Source organism: Thalassophryne amazonica, chromosome 10 (genome assembly GCF_902500255.1).
Source record: "Thalassophryne amazonica chromosome 10, fThaAma1.1, whole genome shotgun sequence".
In the NCBI taxonomy this organism is placed as follows: domain Eukaryota; kingdom Metazoa; phylum Chordata; class Actinopteri; order Batrachoidiformes; family Batrachoididae; genus Thalassophryne; species Thalassophryne amazonica.
This window is the reverse complement of record NC_047112.1, coordinates 2,186,167-2,208,542: the sequence shown is the minus strand read 5'-3', so window position 1 is coordinate 2,208,542 and position 22,376 is coordinate 2,186,167. Positions and strand designations below refer to the sequence as shown.

The 22,376-nt window shown below is 46.8% G+C and overlaps 1 protein-coding gene across 3 annotated transcripts; it reads right to left on the bottom strand.

The window, feature by feature from the left end:
- Positions 1-1,143: 1,143 nt before the first annotated feature.
- On the bottom strand, positions 1,144-17,650 carry rtca (RNA 3'-terminal phosphate cyclase). 3 transcript variants are annotated; one of them, XM_034179291.1, is made up of 11 exons: positions 17,491-17,650; positions 17,283-17,383; positions 12,939-13,082; positions 12,540-12,663; positions 6,974-7,032; positions 6,750-6,891; positions 4,497-4,615; positions 4,282-4,340; positions 2,543-2,637; positions 2,361-2,465; positions 1,144-1,280 (listed from the first exon to the last, which is right to left on the bottom strand). In XM_034179291.1, the coding sequence occupies exons 1-11, from the start codon at positions 17,530-17,532 to the stop codon at positions 1,191-1,193; spliced, it is 1,080 nt and encodes a 359-aa protein (XP_034035182.1). In that variant the 5' UTR covers positions 17,533-17,650; the 3' UTR covers positions 1,144-1,190. The 3 variants fall into 3 exon arrangements, with proteins under 3 accessions (XP_034035182.1, XP_034035183.1, XP_034035185.1); XM_034179292.1 differs by having other exon boundaries at positions 6,750-6,896; positions 6,979-7,032; XM_034179294.1 differs by lacking the exon at positions 12,939-13,082.
- Between the last annotated feature and the right edge of the window lie 4,726 nt (positions 17,651-22,376).

Here is a 22,376-nt window from a genome sequence, read left to right as displayed (position 1 = left end):
AACCTCACTACGGACCATCTTTACGTGAGTGTTGCTATGACAACGCCACCCTCCTGCTGACATTGTGTTGGACATTTTGACCTGCCGATGGCACTATCAGAACCAAGGACGGCCCAAAGTGATCATCAGGGAGTGTGTGAATAATCAGATATTGATGAGCCAATAATCACTTTGCCCCTGGTGTTTGTCTTGCATGCCTTAGCATGAAGTGCGACTCGATCGTCTGAATGTCAAACACTCGAAGCTGTTCGAGTCTGTTTTGTGGCAGAAATGTAAAAAGAAAAAGTGCTGCATGCTCTGTGGTTGTCATGGTGATCTAACATTGATTAAAAGCTGTTGTGCCGAGACGCTGCTGCTGGAGCGTTTTTATTTCATCTTTTCTTCCTGTCAGTGTTTTTCTGATTGACAGATTGGAGGCCTGTGAGGCGTTCAGGAGCCGACAGAGTGTTGGACACATCAGGCTCACGGACTCTGACAATTGAACCCACTGAAGCTGCACCTTCACACTCAAGTGTGCAGTTTCCATGGCAACAGCATTATTGCTGATGCTCAGATAAGGCACTTTAGTGCAATGTGATTGGATGTTTGCAGATAATGCCCCGCCCCCTTTCATTGTGTTCTTATGAGCGTGCACACGCACACAACTGTCGGGGAGGGGCAAGCTTCTTTATTTCTAGTAGGTGATCCAGTAGTTGGTGTTTCCATGGTAACAGTAGAAAGGAATGTATTCCTTACAGATGTGAATGCAGCGCCCCCTGCAGGCTGTAGTGGCTCACATTATGCAAATGACAAAAAATAATCTTGCACTTTTGCTTCCTTGAACACATTAAGCTGGCCCCTCCCACATCCTCATTACCATATGAATAAAGAGTGGAGGAGCTCACGGGTCAGGTGACAAAACCTCTGCATCGTCTGACATTTGTCCAGTGAGACGGACAGAGACAAAGTCTCGTTTGACAAAAGGAAACAATCCACATTAAAGATGACTTCTGCTGCTGGAAACAAACTTGGTATTCATTACTGTCCAGCGCCAACGTCCACTAGGTGTCGCTGTGCTACAGTCAAATGTAATGAAATGAAGGAAACTTTAAAAAAGGAAAATAACACACAGCAGGTGAGCGATGCAATGTTTTATTGTTCCAGAGTTACACAGACTGACAGCATCGGCCACGACGGCGTCCTGCAGCAGCTTACAGGTTGGCGTTTGTCGCTCCCGATCCTTCACATTCAATGATGTTAACGTTCGGCTCGTCGTCACACTTTGATATTGTGAACTTTGCCTGAATGGACAAAATAAATAAATAAATAGTCAGAAAACAGAGATATTATGAGGATGGCTTTCTTCCACCTGTGAAATATAGTGAAGATTTGTCCCATCCTGTCTATGGCTGATGCTGAGACGCTGATTCATGCATTTGTCTCTTCTAGATTGGACTACTGCAGTGTTCTATTTTCTGGTTTACTGCAGTCCAGCATTAGGGCTCTCCAGTTGGTTCAAAATGCTGCAGCCAGACTTCAGCAGCCAGACTTGAGATCAGATTTTAAGGTTCTGCTACTCGTCTATAAAATTATTCATGGACTGGCACCTCCCTACCTAGCTGACCTAATTAAACCTTACGTACCGGCCCGGGCTTTGCGTTCTCAGGGTGCAGGACTACTTTGTGTCCCTAAGGTGAATAAGAAGTCTGCGGGTCACAGAGCTTTCTCTTATCGTGCCCCTGTTCTGTGGAATGATCTCCCTGCGTCAATAAAACAGTCAGATTCTGTAGAGACTTTCAAGTCCAGACTTAAGACACACTTATTTTCCCTTTCATATGGCTAGCATACTGGTACAGTATGTTACTATGCTTTTTACTCTTTAATTCATTTATTAGTAATTGGAGCGTGCCGCGGCCTCAACTTTATCTAAATTCTGGGTCTTTTAGTGAAGTTTAGGGCTAGTGGCCGGCGATCACCTTAGTATTTCTCTGTTTTTCTTGTTGTTTAATGCTGGCAAATTATACAGTATTTCTTGTCTTTCTGATGCCTGATTGTTTCTCCCTGTTTAAGGGGCAGCTCCATCCAGAGATGGGTGTAGTGGCTGTTTCTGTAACTCTCCTGTCACCAACATTTCCTGTATATTCGTTTTGTGATTTTTTTTTTTTTTTTTTTTATATATAATCTGTGTCTGTATCATGACCCAAGCAGATGGTCACTCCTCTGAGTCTGGTCTGCTTGAGGTTGGGGTTGCTAAGGTTAGACCTTACTTCTGTGAAGCGCCTTAAGGCAACTTTGTTACGATTTGCCGCTATATCAATGAAAATAAACTGAACTGAGAAAAAAAGAACTTTATGCTTTAACAGCTAAAAACATCTGCTGACCTTCGTTAGAGTCTCTGACACATGAATCGCCGTCTGCGTGTGCAGCGTCACTGGACCAGTTTTGACCCGAGATGTTCCCTTTGCCAGCGCCATGAAAATGATAAGCTGTGGATGAGGAGGGGTCAAAAGTCAGGAGGCTGCCGATGACCACCAGGTGTCAGGTAGTGGGTGTGGCCTCTTACCTGGTCCTGGAGAAAGTCGTCCACACAGCCGTTATGTCTGATGTTCCTCAGCAACATCTCAGCCGCGTCGATGCCCACTTTGTCTGCGCTCACACCTGTCAGCAACGATCACCCATCAATAAAACACGCCCGTCGGCAACGATCACCCATCAATAAAACACGCCCGTCGGCAACGATCACCCGTCAATAAAACACGCCCGTTGGCAACAATCACCCGTCAATAAAACACGCCCGTCAGTAAAACATTCTGTAGCCTCTTGTCAGCCAGAGCTCCAGCGTGACCCTTTCACAATAAACCAATTTACTGTGTTCTGACATTAAAAGGCTTTTATTGTGAAACACATTCAGGAACATCAGTGTTCGCAGCAGGTGCTAACTGGCTAAAATTTGTCCAAACATTTTTTCTGAACTATAGGTCCGGCCGCACCTTGTCGATTTAGCCAGCATTTGCCAATCATATTAAAAAACACTGGAATTAAGTTCAATAAGTTAAGGAAGTTTTTTTTATAAGTTAAGCGCACGTTGAGACACACTGAAGCGCGCTGATGTTCGTCCTGATAATCTGAGCTCCTCAAAAAAAAAAAATGAACATGCTGAAAATTTTCAACACATGACAACTTAAGTCCTGCACATGTTGGACATAAGTTGTAGGTAAGTTATGTGATTGCTGACACACGTTTCTTGTAATTTACCCATAAGTCTAAATCCGTCCATTAATGCTGGTCACTGATTGGCTGAAAGGTGCGTCCTCATTCAGAACGATTGTTTGATTCACACACTGAGTAAATCTGACCTGTTCATTTCAGTCCAGTTCACCATCACAGACGGACATGAATCCACATAAAGTTCCTGATTTCAGAAAATGACATCGTGGTTGGAAACAGCGTTTTAAAGCAAGTCCCTCTGTGGTTTTTCTGCTCCAGGTGCGTTTCTCATGTTGGTGTCGCACTCTGATCACACAGAACGCTGTGATGATTTAAACTTTTAAAGCGCCGTCGGTCTGTGTGATCATCAGATGACCTGATCGATCGATCAGGGTGATCACGCCTGATTAATGCGCTGTTAAACATTTAAAGCGCCGTCGTTGTCGGCGATCACCACACAGACAGATCACACAGCACTCGACTGGTGCTTTAAAAGTTTAAATCATCAGTGTTTCATTATTCAGGTCTGTGATCAGCTGACCTGATCAGGTCAGCTGATCAGGAAGCCAGTCCACTCATCAACATTCTGTACACAATGAAAATGATCCACAAGATAAAAAAAAATGAAAATAAAAAAATAATGTTAAATTACTCTGTTTCTGACCCGCACCACACCGTGCAATACTGACCCGAACCAGTGGATTGAAACAGGGCTGTCGGCAGACGCTGGTTAATCGTTAAGGTGTGACAGCTGCATTAATTTATTAGATGTACACTAGAGTTTTTAATACAGCCAGCATACGCAGGCTAAATCGTCAAGGTGTGACAGGGCCTTACACGACTGATCGAGTCATCTGTCTCAGAGACTGTGTCTAAAAATGTCCTGAGTGGTTGACATGATATTTGTGACTTAAAGCTGAAAGTCAACACAACAAAAACATCTCTCGTGTTCCACGTGAACTCCTTGTGGAGACAAAGACCTCATAAACCCGTCACTGTCCAAATACTTATGGACCAGACTGGAAAGACGAGTAGAGAATGAACTCTCAGGTTTCTGCTGCCCCCTGCTGGTTCTTACCTGCATGTTGCGCTCACCTTTCTTTCCCAGAGCCGAACCAGCCAACAGGCAGCCTGTGGACGACTCTGCGATGATTCTGAAACAGGCGGGATTAGAACCCAACAAATACCGTGAGCCACGGGAACAGCCGTCTCTGAGTGCATAACACTCAGTGTGACCTTCATTCTCAATCAAGCTCTGTTTTTTTTTGTGACAGGATGTGAATGCAGCATGGCGGCAAGCTGAGGCTTACATGATGCCGTTGCCGTTTCCGTGGGCGTTCTGCTCCTGAACGGGTTGGATGTTGATGTACAGGTCTTTAATGTCCTTCCTGATGGTCCGGACAGCTGCAGACGACATGTCTCTAGCCAGCTGAGGACACACAAGTCAAACAGCATAAACAACTTCCTGTCCATTTTACACCAACAAAAAGCAGCCCTCATAGAGCCCCAAAAACACGCTATGTCCCCCGACAAGGCTTCCCCAACACACCCAGAGGGACAGGTGTCCTTGTTGCCTAAGGCAACAAAACACATCCAAGGAGTTTTCCGGGAATCAGTACCAGAGTATAGAGCAGCTCCTCCTCTTCTTTCTGGTCTTCCTGTGCGAGTGTTTCAGAGGCCGCGTGAAGCACCCACCTCTGATCCCCGGAGTACACCCTGCACCCGTCTCTGATCCCTTGGAGGACACCCTGCACCCGTCTCTGATCCCTTGGAGGACACCCTGCACCCGTCTCTGATCCCTTGGAGGACACCCTGCACCCGTCTCTGATCCCTTGGAGGACACCCTGCACCCGTCTCTGATCCCTTGGAGGACACCCTGCACCCGTCTCTGATCCCTTGGAGGACACCCTGCACCCGTCTCTGATCCCTTGGAGGACACCCTGCACCCGTCTCTGATCCGCTGGAGGACACCCTGCACCCGTCTCTGATCCGCTGGAGGACACCCTGCACCCGTCTCTGATCCGCTGGAGGACACCCTGCACCCGTCTCTGTTCCCTTGGAGGACACCCTGCACTCGTCTCTGATCCCTTGGAGTACACCCTGCACACGCCTCTGATCCCTGGAGGACACCCTGCACCCGCCTGATCCCTGGAGGACTCCCTGCACCCGTCTCGGATCCCTGGAGGACACCGTGCACACACCTGTGACCCATGGAGGACACCCTGCACCCGTCTCTGATCCCTGGAGGACACCCTGCACCCGTCTCTGATCCCTGGAGGACACCCTGCACCCGTCTCAGATCCCTGGAGGACACCCTGCACCCGTCTCAGATCCCTGGAGGACACCCTGCACCCGTCTCAGATCCCTGGAGGACACCCTGCACCCGCCTCTGACCCATGGAGGACACCCTGCACCCACCTCTGATCCCTGGAAGACACCCTGCACCCACCTCTGATCCCTGGAGGACACCCTGCACCCGCCTCTGACCCCTGGAGGACACCCTGCACCCGCCTCTGACCCCTGGAGGACACCCTGCACCCACCTCTGATCCCTGGAAGACACCCTGCACCCACCTCTGATCCCTGGAAGACACCCTGCACCCGCCTCTGATCCCTGGAAGACGCCCTGCACCCGCCTCTGACCCATGGAGGACACCCTGCACCCGTCTCTGATCCCTGGAGGACACCCTGCACCCACCTCTGATCCCTGGAAGACGCCCTGCACCCGCCTCTGATCCCTGGAAGACACCCTGCACCCGCCTCTGATCCCTGGAAGACACCCTGCACCCATCTCTGATCCCTGGAAGACGCCCTGCACCCGCCTCTGATCCCTGGAAGACACCCTGCACCCATCTCTGATCCCTGGAGGACACCCTGCACCTGTCTCTGATCCCTGGAGGACACCATGCACCTGTCTCTATTCCACTCCTCTTGCAGGAGGTCTAGACTGTCTCCTCCAGGAAATATTTGAAAGGCACAAGGTGCCAAATCCAGAGAAAAAAAGCTGACATTAATTCAGTCTGAAGTCTCACGGTGCCAAACCTCGAGGTGTGACATAGGAGGTCTAGACTGGAGGGTCTCGAACTCTGTTCCTGGACAGCACCTGGCCCACATGGGTCTCAGGCCTATCTGGTTAATTAACTGGTGTTTCCCAGCTCCTGACTGGCTGACTTAATTGGCTGTGGGTGGAGTAACTCTCCAGGAGGAGAGTTTGAGACCCCCGGTCTCGACCTTCCCCAGCCCATGAAAGTGAGACCTCTGCTGTCAGCAGGGAGACTGTCTCTTTATGATGCGTTACCCTGGAGACAAACCCCCTCTGATCTGTCCATCAGTGTTTCTGTTTCTACTGATGTTTTTCCAGACGGGATAAAATCTTTACCGTGTGCCCCAGAACCAGGACAGAACAGTGCATTCAGACGGGACTAAAATCACAGGGACAATGTCCAAGTTAAACGAATCCCCTCACAATCAAACTTAGACTTGTGAACAAGTTGAGTAGTCTTTGAACTCTCTGAGCTTTACACTGAAGATCGCAACAATGGAAATGAATTTTAAGAACTTTACTCTGAAGGGTAAGGCTCCTGCCACGAAGGCTTTGCCGTAGATTTTGGTGATGTCTCCTCTGTCCATCAGGGTGACGGGCAACAGCTCTTTGACCGGGTGGACCTTCACCAACACTTCACCTCCACCTCTGGGGAAGTAGCCTCTGAAGAGAAGAACCAAAGAAGGGTGACTGAGAGGAAGAAGCTTCCAGACCAAACATCAGTCCTGCAGAAATGGCGCCTCACCTCATTCGGACATCACAGTCAAAACGGATGCCAAACTTCTCCACAAGAGGCTTAAAGACCTGAAGAAAACAAATGAGACTCTCACAGTCCAAAGGCCTGAGATCGGTTCACCTGAACCCGCTGGCATCACGCGCAACGCCCTGCCCAGTGTCACACGAAGTAAACACACTCATCGTCTGCTTACAACACCTGCATGAACCTTTCATCCGTTTTCTCAACCTGCATGTTCCAGTTCAGGCTCACGGGGGGGTGGAGCCTATCCCAGTTGTTGCTGTTGTCATCGTCGTCATCCATTCAGCTGCTGCCATTTTGTTTGGGGTCGCCACAGTGGATACAGCCAGATCCAGATCTATTTATTTTCATTTATATAGCGCCAAATCACAACAGAGTTGCCTCAAGGTGCTTCACACAAGTAAGCTCTAACCTTACTAACCCAAAGAGCAACAGTGGTAAGAAAAACTCCCTCTAAGGAAGAAACCTCAAGCAGACCAGACTCAAAGGGGTGACCCTCTGCTTGGGCCATGATACAGACACAAATTACAGAACAATTCACAAAACAAATATACAGGAAATGCTGTTGGTGCACAGGACAGGAGGGTCTCCAGCACAAATGCCATACCCATCTCTGGATGGAGCTGCACCTTAAACAGAGAGAAAAAACAGAATCAGGCATCAGAAAGACAAGAAATACAGTATAATTTGTCAGCATTAAACAACAAGAAAAACAGAAGAAATACTAAGGTGATCGCCGACCACTAGCCCTAAACTTCACTAAAAGACCCAGAATTTAGGTAAAGTTGAGGCCGCGGCACGCTCCGTTTACTAATAAAATGAATTAAAAGAGTAAAAAGCGTAAAACAAAACTGTACCAGTATGCTGCCATATGAAAGGGAAAATAAGTGCATTTTAAGTCTGGACTTGAAAGTCTCCACAGAATCTGACTGTTTTATTGACACAGGAAGATCATTCCACAGAACAGGGGCACGATAAGAGAAAGCTCTGTGACCCACAGACTTCTTATTCACCTTAGGGACACAAAGTAGTCCTGCACCCTGAGAATGCAGAGCCCGGCCAGTACATAGGGTTTAATTAGGTCAGCTAGGTAGGGAGATGCCAGTCCGTGAACAATTTTATAGGTTAGTAGCAGAACCTTAAAATCTGATCTCACTGGGACAGGAAGCCAGTGAAGAGACGCCAAAATGGGTGTAATGTGGTCAAACTTTCTGCTTTGTGTCAAAAGTCTGGCAGCAGCAGTTTGAACCAATTGGAGAGCCCTAATGCTGGACTGCGGTAAACCAGAAAAATAGAACATTGCAGTAGTCCAATCTAGAAGAGATAAACGCATGAATCAGGGTCTCAGCATCAGCCATAGACAGGATGGGACCAATCTTAGCTATATTTCACAGGTGGAAGACAGCAGTCCTTGTAATATCTCTAATGTGTGTGATATCTCTAATTTCTAGACATCCAACTTCTCACTGCTGCAAGGCAATCTTCTAAGGATTTTATGTGAACGAGATTACCAGGTTCAAGGTTCAAAAGGTTTATTGTCATATGTACAGTAAGAAACGTATTTCCCTGTGCAATGAAATTCTCTTCTTTGCTGCTCTCACCGGGTGTCTATAATAATAGTCAAAATAGGCAAAAAAAAAAAAAAGCATTAAAAGCATTAAGCATTAAAAAGTAAAGTAACAATAAAGGTGCAGTTACAGTATGAAGTGAAATGAAATAATGTGCAAATAGCAAGATTCAAGTATTAACAGTTAACAGTAAAGTAACAGTAAGGTGCAGTAACAGTGTGAAGTGACCCCAGGGGGTCTGCTCAGCAGTTATCGGCAATGTATAACTGAGTATCATCAGCATACCAGCGAAAGGTAATCCCAAAACACTGCAATATGTGCCCAAGGGGTGCTATATAAAGGGAGAAAAGCAGGGGGGCCTAAGACAGACCCCTGTGGAACCCCACATTTCATGTCACTAAGGTTAGAGGTAGTGTTATTGTACAAAACACAGTGAGAACAGTGAGTTTTACGCCAGATGCCCTTCCTGACGCAACTCTATATGTGATGAGACGGACTGATCTGCACACAGACAGATCAGTCCTCCGTGACAGTTTGTCACACATTCAACCAGGAAACAGGTTTGTTGTCCGTTTTCTGAGAACTGTGACGAATAATAATGAGTTTATTCTGTTGCTTGAAAATGTTTGCTGGTGGTTCCTGTGGTGAGCTTGTTCAAGTTACGTCGCTCAGTGACTGATTGTCAAAATGAAACAACATTCACCACCTTAAGTGTAAATTCTATCTCATGGGCTATGTGGCTGCATCCTTCAAAGGTTGCATGTGCCATTGTGGCTCAGCCGACTCGGTCGTCACATTTGAAACGCTCCTTTGAATTTTTCACAGTTTCCCCTGAAAATGAAGCCCAACGGAATCCAAAGAGTGCGAAGAGACATTGCATGATTTTTTTTCTAAGACAACGTTATTGGTAATTATTATCACTTTACCGGGGTGTTGCTGGGCCGGTATCATAGATTGACGTCGACGCTACCTGGCTGTACCCGCCCGCTGTGCGTAAACAAATGATGTCCAAGAACTGTCCGCAGAGGGAGGAAAAAAACTGTCCGCAGAGGAAAAGATGAGAAGGCGAGAAGTGTGTTTTGGTCCCAATATGGATATTCCGGACGATTTTCTCATGGATAGTATGACAACGAACAGCAGCTAAAGCAGCCAGCTTGATGAGGACGCACTGCCGAATTTGGAGAGCAGCACGCGCGCCAGCCAACACGACAAAAGTTAAGTGAGCCAACTTTTTATGTACGCGTTACGTGTTATGTATCTCAGTAAAAGTGATAATAATGCAAATAATATGCTTTTGTAGGGCGGTATGCATGTTCAGAGGCCCGACGTTCACGCCCAGTCACCCAAAATGACAGATATTTGCCTGAGTTAGAGGAGGGTGAATATCTGTCATTTTGGGCGACTAGTGAGAAAAAATTATTTCAGTGTCTATATGATATAAATAAGTCATGTTCACTACACCAGGGGTCTTCAAAGTGTGGGAGAGTAACCCCCCCCCCAACACACATACAATTTCAACATGTTTGTGTGTTTTTTTTTATTCTTTTACATCTTAAACACATTTTTAAAGTATTTGTTTTTAAGGAACTGTCTATGCATTTACACATTTTACAGCCTTTGAACATTTTAAACATGTTTTAAAAGAACTTTCTATTCTTCTATTTTTATCTTTTGTGATATTTTAAACATCGTTTTTTAAAAACATTTAAACATCTCTGTGTTTTTAAAAGTCTTTAGCATAACTAACATTTTAACATAAATAATAAGGGATGGCTATTCGCCCGATTGACGTTTCAAATCTTGCAAAACCTCGGAGAGGTCGCTGCGCTGTGAGATCTCAGTAACATTGAGAACTGCATTGAGATGCTCTGATCATGCTGCACTTTAACCGCTGCACACGGACAACACCATTAACATCGCAACATAAAACTATTTTTATATTGTGCCTGAAACTCTGGTGAATATATTCTCTGGGTTTATAGATGTTGTTATTGTGTTTGTTTTATGTAAACGTGAGAATCACAGTCTGTCTCTCTGTTATTTTCAATGGGAGCTGCTGTGAGCTACAATCGCTTCCTGATCATGTCGTTCTGGGGGAAAGTGAAGTTTGCTCTTTAACGTCTTGATTATTGTTCTTTACAACACTGTTTGTCCTCTTTGTTCCAGACTAATATATATAATATGTCTGAAATTCAGTTTGCTTTTATTAAATTCCACGCAGATTAAACGTAACAGACACGGATTATTTGTTATAATTGTTTTAGCAAGTTTTCAGGGTATCATGCAGCAGTCTCTTATTAACATGACGAAAAGCATAAAAAATTACATTTTTGTAGTATAATATTAATTTACAATTATCATCATGTGGATTCTCTATGTTGTTTGACTGCAGTGACTCTCTGGCACACAAGGGATTATGGGACACGTCAAAAGGGCGAACAGATATGATTTTAATCGTTTTCGATGTCATTATCGATTACGCTTATCGATCCGATTCCTTATCGATACCTCTTGCAAATTTTCTGTGTACTAAAAGGAGACTTTACAGATTTTCTATGTCAACAACATTTTATTGAGTCTTAAAGTAAATAAATATGAAATTGGTCACTGGATCCTTGATCTCTGGACATAAATAGAAATAAAATCTAGTTTTTCTCAAAAATAAATTTAATGGCACAAATTTAACTCCGTACCTCTGAGCTGAGCTCAGCCAGCTGCAAGTCAACATCAGTGTAATTCATAAAGAACGCAGGACATCTCATTTTGGGAGGAAAAAAAAAATTTTTTAGTCTGTTGTAGTTTGTTGTCTGTGTTCCAACGTTTGGAAAGAGGTGTCATTTGATTTAAACGATGATTCACTTTGAAGTTATTAATTCCAGCTGGACTCTAAATAGTAAATGGACTGCATTTATATAGCACTTTTCCATCTGCATCAGATGCTCAAAGCGCTTTACAATAATGCCTCACATTCACCCCCGATGTGAGGGTGCTGCCATACAAGGCACTCACTACACATCAGGAGCAACTGGATTAAGGGCTTTACCCAAGGGCCCTTAGTGATTTTCCAGTCAGGCTGGGATTTGAACCGAGGATCTTCTGGTCTCAAGCTCAACACTTAACCATGAGGCCATCACCTTCCGCACTCTAACTTGTCTCAGCAGAGAGCAGCGCAGCATTTGGATCTAGCGAATGGAACGGAGGATGATTCTTGTTCCTAGCTCACAAGACAAGAGTCCCAGTTAGTGACTTTAATCCACACAAAAGTGACTCACGACTGACATCTTTAAATGGCTTTGAGAGAACTTAAGAAGCGGACTTGTCACTTCTGAAAAACAGCGGGTCGGAGCACTCCTTCATTGGTTCATGCTTCAAAGCGGAGCCGTTACAGAAGCAGTTGATTACAGAGCCGCTGCAGAGTCTGTAATCAATGTAGAGAAATGATCATTTTCACAACAAATACCCTCAAAAACAACGGCCGCTCTGAAGGACCGATAAGGGAATCGTTAAGCGAAGAGACTATTGATGTCGATGGATTGAATCAGTTCTTTATGATTTGAGAAAAGAACCAGTATATGATGTCCCCCCCCCCCGCGCGCAAGGGATGGGTCACAGCCTCACAGTTTGAAAACCACTGAACTAGACATGCAGAACACTGATGACACAATAGCACAATGCTGTGTGGACCAGACCGACAGATTTCAGAACTCTTTGTTCCAGCCTCTGTAGTCCTCGAAGACCTGATCTTTGTAGGACGCAGCCTTACAAGGATGCAGCCACAAACTCCTCCAGCAGCAGATCAAAAAGGCCAGCTGCTCTTAATGAAGCTTCCAGATGTCTCCACCAGAGGGAGACAAACAGTTACACATGGCTCTGCAACAATGAGGGAAACAATCTCTCTGACAGAGTGAACAGCAGTAATATGAGGAGAGAGGATCACACATCCTGTCCGACGCCATCAGGCCCCAGTGTGTGCTGGGCTCGCGTACCGAGACCGTGTAGTCGATCTGTGGCGCCATCTCAGCGTTAGTCCCTCCCTTCAGACACAGCTGTGATGAGGCCTTGGCAAAAATGGCGCACGGCAGAGCCACCTGGAGCAACAGACACACACTCCTGACACACACACACACACACACACACACACACACACACAGAGTTACGATTCATCATTTCAGACAAACTGTTGGCTGCTCGTCTCAAACTGCATTCAGCCAAACAACAACATGTCTGTGTCGTATCGATGCAGCGCCATGCCATCAGTGGTTCTGATCCGATCAGCTCTCTGAGGCACGGCCACAGGACCCGGTCTGACTGAAAGGAATCTGGATCCAACTTGGGTCTTGTGTGAGGTTCGTGTTGTCCATGTGGACTCATGAGGACTGTCTCACCCTGCTGTCTGTGTGTCGGCAGTGTGGTTTCCAGACTGGATCGGTCCTGGACTCAGGCTGATATCTGTGGATCCAATGGCGGCTCCCTGCAGACTGGCTGAGCACAAATCCGAGACCAGCTGCAGTCCACTCAGGTGCTGTGGTCTGAAAACAAACACACACACACACACACTGTAACAAGATACAAGAGCACACCTGCTTCTGGACGACACATTTTAACTGAAGGTCTGATCATCGGGTCAGCGTGTTCCAGACACACGATCCAGGTGCTCGGACACAAATCTCGTGAGAGCCAGTCTCCATCAGTATGGACCAACATGTCACTTCAGCTTACACAGGAAGTGTTTGGATTAAAACTAAATTGGATTAAACTACACTCGACATGATTGCACCACCTGTGTTAAAACACGCCCCCCAAATCACAGTCACCTTGGTTCAATGATTACCTGCATGACCTCAAGCATAAGGCAAGAGGTCTAGAATGGTAATGGTGTAGTTCAAAACTACAAGTATTCCACCTTGCGTGGTGTGATGCTATCTTAGGCCGGGTTCACATGGCAGGATAATTAGGCCGATATCAGACCCGATCTTCTCCTGTCAACCTTAAGGACGCCCCGACAATCGTGATGACGTCAAAGATAATCTTATCAGATATTCCTGTCATGTGTGGTGTGTTCAGAGCGCTCTGATCTGCTCGGAAGGACATCAGGATGCTCCGATTGCAAATTGGGGATATTCAACATGTTGGATTTTTTTGGCCCGATATCACAGTGTGTGTTCTGTCCTCTGACCACAAACGAGCAGCCTGCTGAATGTGATGTGCAACCAATCAGAAAGTGAGGTGACGGATGCACGGAGCAGAAAATAAAATCAAAACAGCTGTTCTGACTTACCAGAAAGTCCGGTGGTCGCGCTGTCTCCACTCCTTTAAAGAACACCTTTTCTTTTTCTTTTTGTATCGTTTTTTCCCCGTTTTAAATAGTCCACAAAGTACCTCCGTCTGTTTACTATGAAGTCACATTTAATCTCGAGAGATTTTGCAAGATTTCCTGTCTGAACTGTAAATGTTCATGTGTGAAATCTGTTTGTGTGTGGGTTAGTAAGGTTTGACCTTACTTGTATGAAGCGCCTTGAGGCAAGTCTGTTGTGATGTGGCGCTACATAAATGAAAATAAATTGAAATTGAGGATGTGGGACACATGTAGGGGCGGGGTTCTAGACCCCTCCCTGTTCCACGTACACAGAGTACTCATCAAAAGTAAACGTGAACACTGTGGGCTATTCAGGGACGTCCTGAGAACTGCGCTGTGCAGCAGCAGAAACTCTGAATTCTGGGGTTCCTCAGGGCTGTGTTCTGGCTCAGACAACGTTCAGTGCGTGCACAGACTGGGTGTTTGCAGGCTGGTGAGGATGTTGATTTTTTTCGGATGATGCTGTGATCTGACCCAGACTGCAGTGTCTGGTAGAGCCGGCGATTAAACGATGTCAAGCGTGGGTTGTGATAATGTGGATTTTGGTGATAAACCTTGTACGGTTTTACTCTTTGGACTGATCTGTCCTCTCACTTTGTTTTATTTACGCGGTGCCAGCAGAGCGAGTAGTGAGACGGCGCTTCTGCTGCTCCACTATGAAAACCACATTAACGCTCTCCATCGCTTTAAATCGACGACAAATGTATTTTATTTGCAGAGACCTCATGAGTCGTTTCATCAGCTCAGCAACAACAGCCAGCGTCTGCTGTCCGGTCTGTCTGGAGGTGGAAGAAGAACGAGACGGCACCTCAGCCTTCAAGCCTCGATCCACCATCAAAAACACACACCAACCCTCCACAAATGGTTTTCGGTTTCAGAGTGCAAAAAAATTCAGTCTGTCTCGATTCGTGGTCTGCACAGAGCAGCCACAGACTAATACAGTGCATCTACGAGCTATCAGGCTGTGGGAGGTGGTGAACTTTACTGATACTTTCTGGGAATCTCTCTGTTGTGCACAGCCCCTGAACTGGGACACAGCCTCAGAAGGTTCCCGCCCCTGAACTGAGACACAGCCTCAGTCGGTTCCCGCCCCTGAACTGGGACACAGCCTCAGAAGGTTCCCGCCCCTGAACTGAGACACAGCCTCAGAAGGTTCCCGCCCCTGAACTGAGACACAGCCTCAGAAGGTTCCCGCCCCTGAACTGGGACACAGCCTCAGAAGGTTCCCGCCCCTGAACTGGGACACAGCCTCAGAAGGTTCCCGCCCCTGAACTGAGACACAGCCTCAGTCGGTTCCCGCCCCTGAACTGAGACACAGCCTCAGTCGGTTCCCGCCCCTGAACTGGGACACAGCCTCAGAAGGTTCCCGCCCCTGAACTGAGACACAGCCTCAGAAGGTTCCCGCCCCTGAACTGGGACACAGCCTCAGTTGGTTCCCGCCCCTGAACTGGGACACAGCCTCAGAAGGTTCCCGCCCCTGAACTGGGACACAGCCTCAGTCGGTTCCCGCCCATGAACTGGGACACAGCCTCAGAAGGTTCCTGCCCCTGAACTGAGACACAGCCTCAGTCGGTTCCCGCCCCTGAACTGGGACACAGCCTCAGTCGGTTCCCGCCCCTGAACTGGGACACAGCCTCAGTCGGTTCCCGCCCCTGAACTGAGACACAGCCTCAGTCGGTTCCCGCCCCTGAACTGGGACACAGCCTCAGAAGGTTCCCGCCCCTGAACTGGGACACAGCCTCAGAAGGTTCCCGCCCCTGAACTGGGACACAGCCTCAGTCGGTTCCCGCCCATGAACTGGGACACAGCCTCAGTCGGTTCCCGCCCCTGAACTGAGACACAGCCTCAGAAGGTTCCCGCCCCTGAACTGAGACACAGCCTCAGAAGGTTCCCGCCCCTGAACTGGGACACAGCCTCAGTCGGTTCCCGCCCATGAACTGGGACACAGCCTCAGAAGGTTCCCGCCCCTGAACTGGGACACAGCCTCAGAAGGTTCCCGCCCCTGAACTGGGACACAGCCTCAGTCGGTTCCCGCCCCTGAACTGGGACACAGCCTCAGTCGGTTCCCGCCCCTGAACTGGGACACAGCCTCAGAAGGTTCCCGCCCCTGAACTGGGACACAGCCTCAGAAGGTTCCCGCCCCTGAACTGGGACACAGCCTCAGTCGGTTCCCGCCCCTGAACTGGGACACAGCCTCAGTCGGTTCCCGCCCCTGAACTGGGACACAGCCTCAGAAGGTTCCCGCCCCTGAACTGGGACACAGCCTCAGTCGGTTCCCGCCCCTGAACTGGGACACAGCCTCAGTCGGTTCCCGCCCCTGAACTGGGACACAGCCTCAGTCGGTTCCCGCCCCTGAACTGGGACACAGCCTCAGAAGGTTCCCGCCCCTGAACTGGGACACAGCCTCAGTCGGTTCCCGCCCCTGAACTGGGACACAGCCTCAGAAGGTTCCCGCCCCTGAACTGGGACACAGCCTCAGAAGGTTCCCGCCCCTGAACTGGGACACAGCCTCAGAAGGTTCCCGCCCCTGAACTGGGACACAGCCTCAGTCGGTTCCCGCCCCTGAACTGGGACACAGCCTCAGTCGGTTCCCGCCCCTGAACTGGGACACAGCCTCAGAAGGTTCCCGCCCCTGAACTGGGACACAGCCTCAGTCGGTTCCCGCCCCTGAACTGGGACACAGCCTCAGTCGGTTCCCGCCCCTGAACTGGGACACAGCCTCAGTCGGTTCCCGCCCCTGAACTGGGACACAGCCTCAGAAGGTTCCCGCCCCTGAACTGGGACACAGCCTCAGAAGGTTCCCGCCCCTGAACTGGGACACAGCCTCAGTCGGTTCCCGCCCCTGAACTGGGACACAGCCTCAGTCGGTTCCCGCCCCTGAACTGAGACACAGCCTCAGAAGGTTCCCGCCCCTGAACTGGGACACAGCCTCAGTCGGTTCCCGCCCATGAACTGGGACACAGCCTCAGAAGGTTCCCGCCCCTGAACTGGGACACAGCCTCAGAAGGTTCCCGCCCCTGAACTGGGACACAGCCTCAGTCGGTTCCCGCCCCTGAACTGGGACACAGCCTCAGAAGGTTCCCGCCCCTGAACTGGGACACAGCCTCAGTCGGTTCCCGCCCCTGAACTGGGACACAGCCTCAGAAGGTTCCCGCCCCTGAACTGAGACAGCCTGTGATCCAGCTAAATGGGCGGGGCTAGATTTGTGACGTCATAAGCGTATGTGGGTGACCTAAACTGAGTTTAGAAACTGAAATATGAGCCGCTCTGTGATTGGCTGCACCGCTTCAGGCTGGTTTACCTTTAATGTCTGAATCCTGATTGGAGAAGCGCGTGACGTCACGGCGGGGCTAAGGTTAGCCTGATGACGTACCTGAGACCAGGAGTACTCCTGCCGGCTCGGATTTTGCAGATCTTGATGATGGTTCCGGTAATGCAGCTGAGTGCGGCGGACACTCTGAGAATCTGTCCGCCCTGTGGAGAACCGGTACCGCGAAGAAACAGGACACAGAACTTTTAGCTCCTGTTAGCATGTTCACACCGCTCAGACAGTCCTGTGTTAAATTATCGTCTTTACTCACCCCCTCCATCACACTGCCGTCGATCTCCACCAAAGAGTTCATTGTCACAAAGAAACGGTTTAGTTTTCACTGTTTAAACACGCAATCGGGTTCTTTTTTGCTGCAACTCCTCCTGGTCAAGTTATCACGAAAAATCCCGGAGATAACTGATGAAAGACCTTCAAAATAAAAGCGACAATGACAATGTATTTTATCATGCTATCCTCTGCAATGGTTGTTTTATGTATTTTAAGGTATATCTACTTTTAATGCCAAATAAATGTAATTGAATTAATGTATTTAATGTAGTTAGAAAGGACCCATCAACTAACCCTTTATTTCATCAACACTGACTGAGTCTGAAACCACACAGTGGTTTGAATGTGGAAAAACTTCATTTCAGAATGGTGCAAAAATTTTCCTTAATTTTGTGAAATGAGGTTAAATGGGAACTGAAGAGTTTGCCTTCAGAAAAGTTCAAAGGAACATCATTGAAAATGTGTTAACTTGTAACAACGCTGACCTTTCATAAATAGACTTCAGGAGTCATTGGGTTACAAATATGCTGACCCTGGTCCAATTCCGGTCACACTCCATCTGCATGGTGTCAGGCCTCTGCTGGAGAATTGGCATGAGGTGGACTGGGGTCCAGTCCAGGGGGCGTGGTGGCCTCTCAGCTGCTTCATTCGCCCTATTGAGGTTTCAGATCCCGCAAAATCTTGCAAAACTGGAGAGGTCGCTGCTCTTGTGAGATGTTGTTAACATTGAAAACTACATTGAAACACTCTGATCAGGCTGCACTTTAACCGCTGCACACGGACAACAGCATTAACATCGCAACATAAAACTCTTTGTATATTGTGGCTAAAACTCTGGTGAATATATTCTCTGGGTTTTAGACATTATTGTGTTTATGTAAACATGCCAGAAGCTCTGGTTGTTTCTCAGTTATTTTCAGTGGAAATCGCTGAACAGGAAGCAGTGGCACGGTGGACCTTCTTGTGCCTCACAACAAGATCAATTTCCGACCTTTCTGTGTGGAGTTTGCATGTTCTCCCTGTGTCTGCATGGGTTTCTTCTGGGCACTCCAGTTTCCTCCCACAATCAAAAACACACTTAGTTAGGGTCTGCTCCTTTCTCTGCCCCTGAGCAAGGCAGTGTCAACATTTGGAGTCAGTCCCTGGAACTGGACTGTGGCTGCCCAGTGCCCCTAGTGGTTGGATTGTGGCCAACTGTAATTAGGATGGTTAAATGCAGAAGACAAGTTTATATATATACGTATGTATGTATGTATGTAGCAGTGGCGGTCCTAGCCTGTTTGGCGCCCTGGGCGAGCAACCCCACCGGCACCGGCGCCCTGCCCCAATGCAATCTCGGCAGCAGGGCATACTGCGCTACTCCACTTGGGGGGATAATAATCGCCCTCTGCCTGCTATGTGGTGCATGTATCTTCCTGCCATTGTCTGACAGACAGGTTTTAACCGGAGGATCCCCCACCATCACAGGCACAATCAGAATTTCTTTTCAATTTTTATTTGAAAAAATGTGGAAGAAACTTAAATATTACTATAAACATAACAAAGAAACAAACTGTAATACTGGGTAAGTTAAAGTACAACACACAAATAAGAAAATAAATAATGTAGAAATAAATACAAAAAATAAATAAAATACAAATATTACTGTAAACAAACATATCAAGACAAAAATAAATTGTAATACTGTGTAAGTTAAAAGTATAAAATACAAATAAAAAATAAATACTGTATCCTTCATTAATAATAATTCAATAAGAGATAATGATTCAATAAGAGACTACTAACACACTATAACTTTTCAAACAAGAAATACAAAATAAAATGTACAAATGAACATTGTAGAAAACCTATTTGCTGGTACTGTACTTTGAACAACAAGATATAGTTTAATGTGCACATCAACTGTCACCTACATGTTGACCCTCCTTGCCTTCCTTGATGCAAAATCATCAATAATATCATCATATAAGTCTGCTCAGCAACCACATGGTTGATACTGATGACTGCCAGGCCACTGAGGCGTTCCTGAGACAGAGTAGACCTCAGATATGTTTTTATCATTTTCAGCTTTGAAAAGCTTCTCTCTGCTCCAGCCACCATGACAGGAAGGGTAACTGCAATTCTAAGAGCAGTCCACAAATTTGGACAGATTTCTGAGAGGTCACTCTCATGGACAAAGTTTAGCAGCTCAAGAGCAGTCATAGACTTTGATGGCAAATCAGGCAAGTTCCTGAGTTCCCGTACAAGTTCTTTGCCATCCAAGTCTGAGTTCCCATTAAAGTGCAGCGTTGTACTGAGGGCACTGCATTGTTCTGTGAGGTCTTCATCTGAAAGTTTTGGAAAATTTGTGAGCACCCCAAAATTCTCTCCCACATTTTGCAATGTGGCAAATCTTTCCTGAATGGCAGAAACTGCAGCATCAACAAGAACATTAAAAAAGATCCCCTCCAGCTTCTTTAGAGCATCACTAAAAGGCTCATCAAAAGATTCATAAGAGAAGTGGCACTTTGTGGATCTCAGCCTCTTCTGTTGGAGAACAGCTGCTACATTCATGTTCTCACAAATGTCCTTGACTGACACTTGTGCAGATGCAAACCCTGTTGCCCTGTAATTATGCAGAGCACTTTCTGTCTTTTTGAGGAGACTGACTGCTACATCAAGATGCACGTCAGGAGACTGCATCAGCTTGCTTACGTGTTTGATCTGACTGAGGATGTCATACCACACCACTGAACAAATACTGAAACGGTATGATCCTACCTCCTCAGATAAAGTCTGGGCCTCAGCCTTTATGGCAGAGTCATTGGTGTTGTCTCTGACTTCAATCAAGGCCTCTCTCACTGCACCAGCTTGAAACCTCAGGAGTTCCACACGGCTGATTTTACTCTCCCACCTTGTTTCTGTCCACATCTTCAGAGTAATGCTCACATGTTTTTGCAGTATGGCCCATCTCTGTGTGGAGGCTGAAAACAATGTGTAAAGCTTCTGCAAAATCCCAAAGTAGCTTGTGGCATCAGTGGATCCTTTTGCAGCATCTGCCACAACCAGATTTAGTGTATGAGCTCCACAAGGAACAAAAAGAGCTCTGGGGTTGACCTGAAGAAGCCTAGCTTGAACTCCCTTATTTTTTCCTCTCATGTTGGCCCCATTGTCATATGACTGACCTCTGCAGTCCTCAAAGGAAATTTTGAGCTCTTCTAGTTTTTTCAGAACCAAGGAGTCCAAATGCTCCCCTGTGGATTTTTCTGCCTCCAAAAACCCATGAAATGCTCCTTTATTTGGGGCTTCTCCTTCAGTGAAATCATTCTAATCACAACAGACAACTGTTCAATGTGGCTGAAATCTGGAGTGCAATCAAGAATTATAGAAAAAAACTTTGCCTGTTTAATGTCACTAACAATTGTTGAAATTGTTTTGCTGCTTAACAAACCAATCAGTTCATTTTGTATGTGGTGGCTGAGGTAGCTGTGGTGCTTGCAGGTCCCTTTCTCAACACGGTTCAGGTGTTCTTTCATTATAGGGTCAGATTTTGCCATCAGTTCAACCTTTTTCAGAAAACTGCCATTTGATGGTGAAAACAATGCTTCTGTGTGTCTCCTAAGTGCCAAATTTCTAACTGCTGGAGACTGTATTATAGCAGTGAGACGTATCAGCACAGCTCTCCATCTCACGCTCTCAGCCTCCAATAGTCCCATCTCCTTTTTATCAATTGTTGCCTCTTTTTTCATCCTCACTGCCAACTCTTTCCTTGCTTTCAATGAATTTTGGTGTTCTGGGCTGTTGTCATGTGAGCTGAGCAGAGAACTGGCATGTTTCCAGTCTGTGAGACCTGAATTTGTTAGACTTGTATTCCTTTTAGAAAACAACTTGCAACTTCTGAGTACACCAACCAGCTTCTCAGCATCTTTTCACCACTTACTAATGTCTTCCAAAAATACTGGTGGTGACAACTTCTTCCATCGCCCTCGTTCTTTGGAAAAACAAAGTCAGCTGTTACTTGACTTGATCCTCTGCAAACCAACAGTGTGTGAATGTTCTCAGTCAGAACTGAAGGCCAGTCAGCAGGATCAGTAGGAAGGTGCTCATCAGCAGCAGAACTTGGTGGGAATTCAGCTCCTGACATTTCTATAATTGCAAAACATTTGTGTCAGTATACACACGTTTTTTTGAATTTATAGTGGTGGAAAATAAAATGTAATTAAAAAAACTTTTCAAAATGGACCTCCTACCCTCCACACACACACACACACACACACACTAACACCCACCTGAAGATTCCTGGTAGGATGAAGATGTAAATGGGTCTTCATCCTGACGATCAAACACCATATGTGGGGGAGGAGGAGGAGGATGGTTCCTGTTCCTGAGGCTCCAAGTCCACTGCTGAAGATAGCTGTTCAGCTGAAAACGTGGATAGCTCTTCATCCTGGCCTGTGGCAGTGGGTGCTCCAAAATATTTCAGAAGTGCCCCTGAATTTGCCTCAAAATACCAAACATACAAACTCTCATACACCATCAATTGCATCCTCATCAAACATTCCTAATTCTGTCCCTCATGGTTATTTAATAGGCTATAAAACCTTTGTTAAGCAGCAGCCTTTATGTAATAGAGTAATTCCAGCAGACTAACAGGGACTGTCACACTGACACAGAAAATGACTAACAACTAAGACAAAAACAAACCAGCGTGTCCAAACTACATCATAAAATGCTGTTTAGTTCAAGAAGAATTTCGATCTTCTAATATTTTCTGCTGCTGTTAACAAATATGTCGTCCTAAGCAGCTAAACGTAACCAGTTAGCATCTTATGTAAAAAGTCTATCTTGCAGCAGCAGGTTACAGCCTACGTAACACATTTCACACAAGAA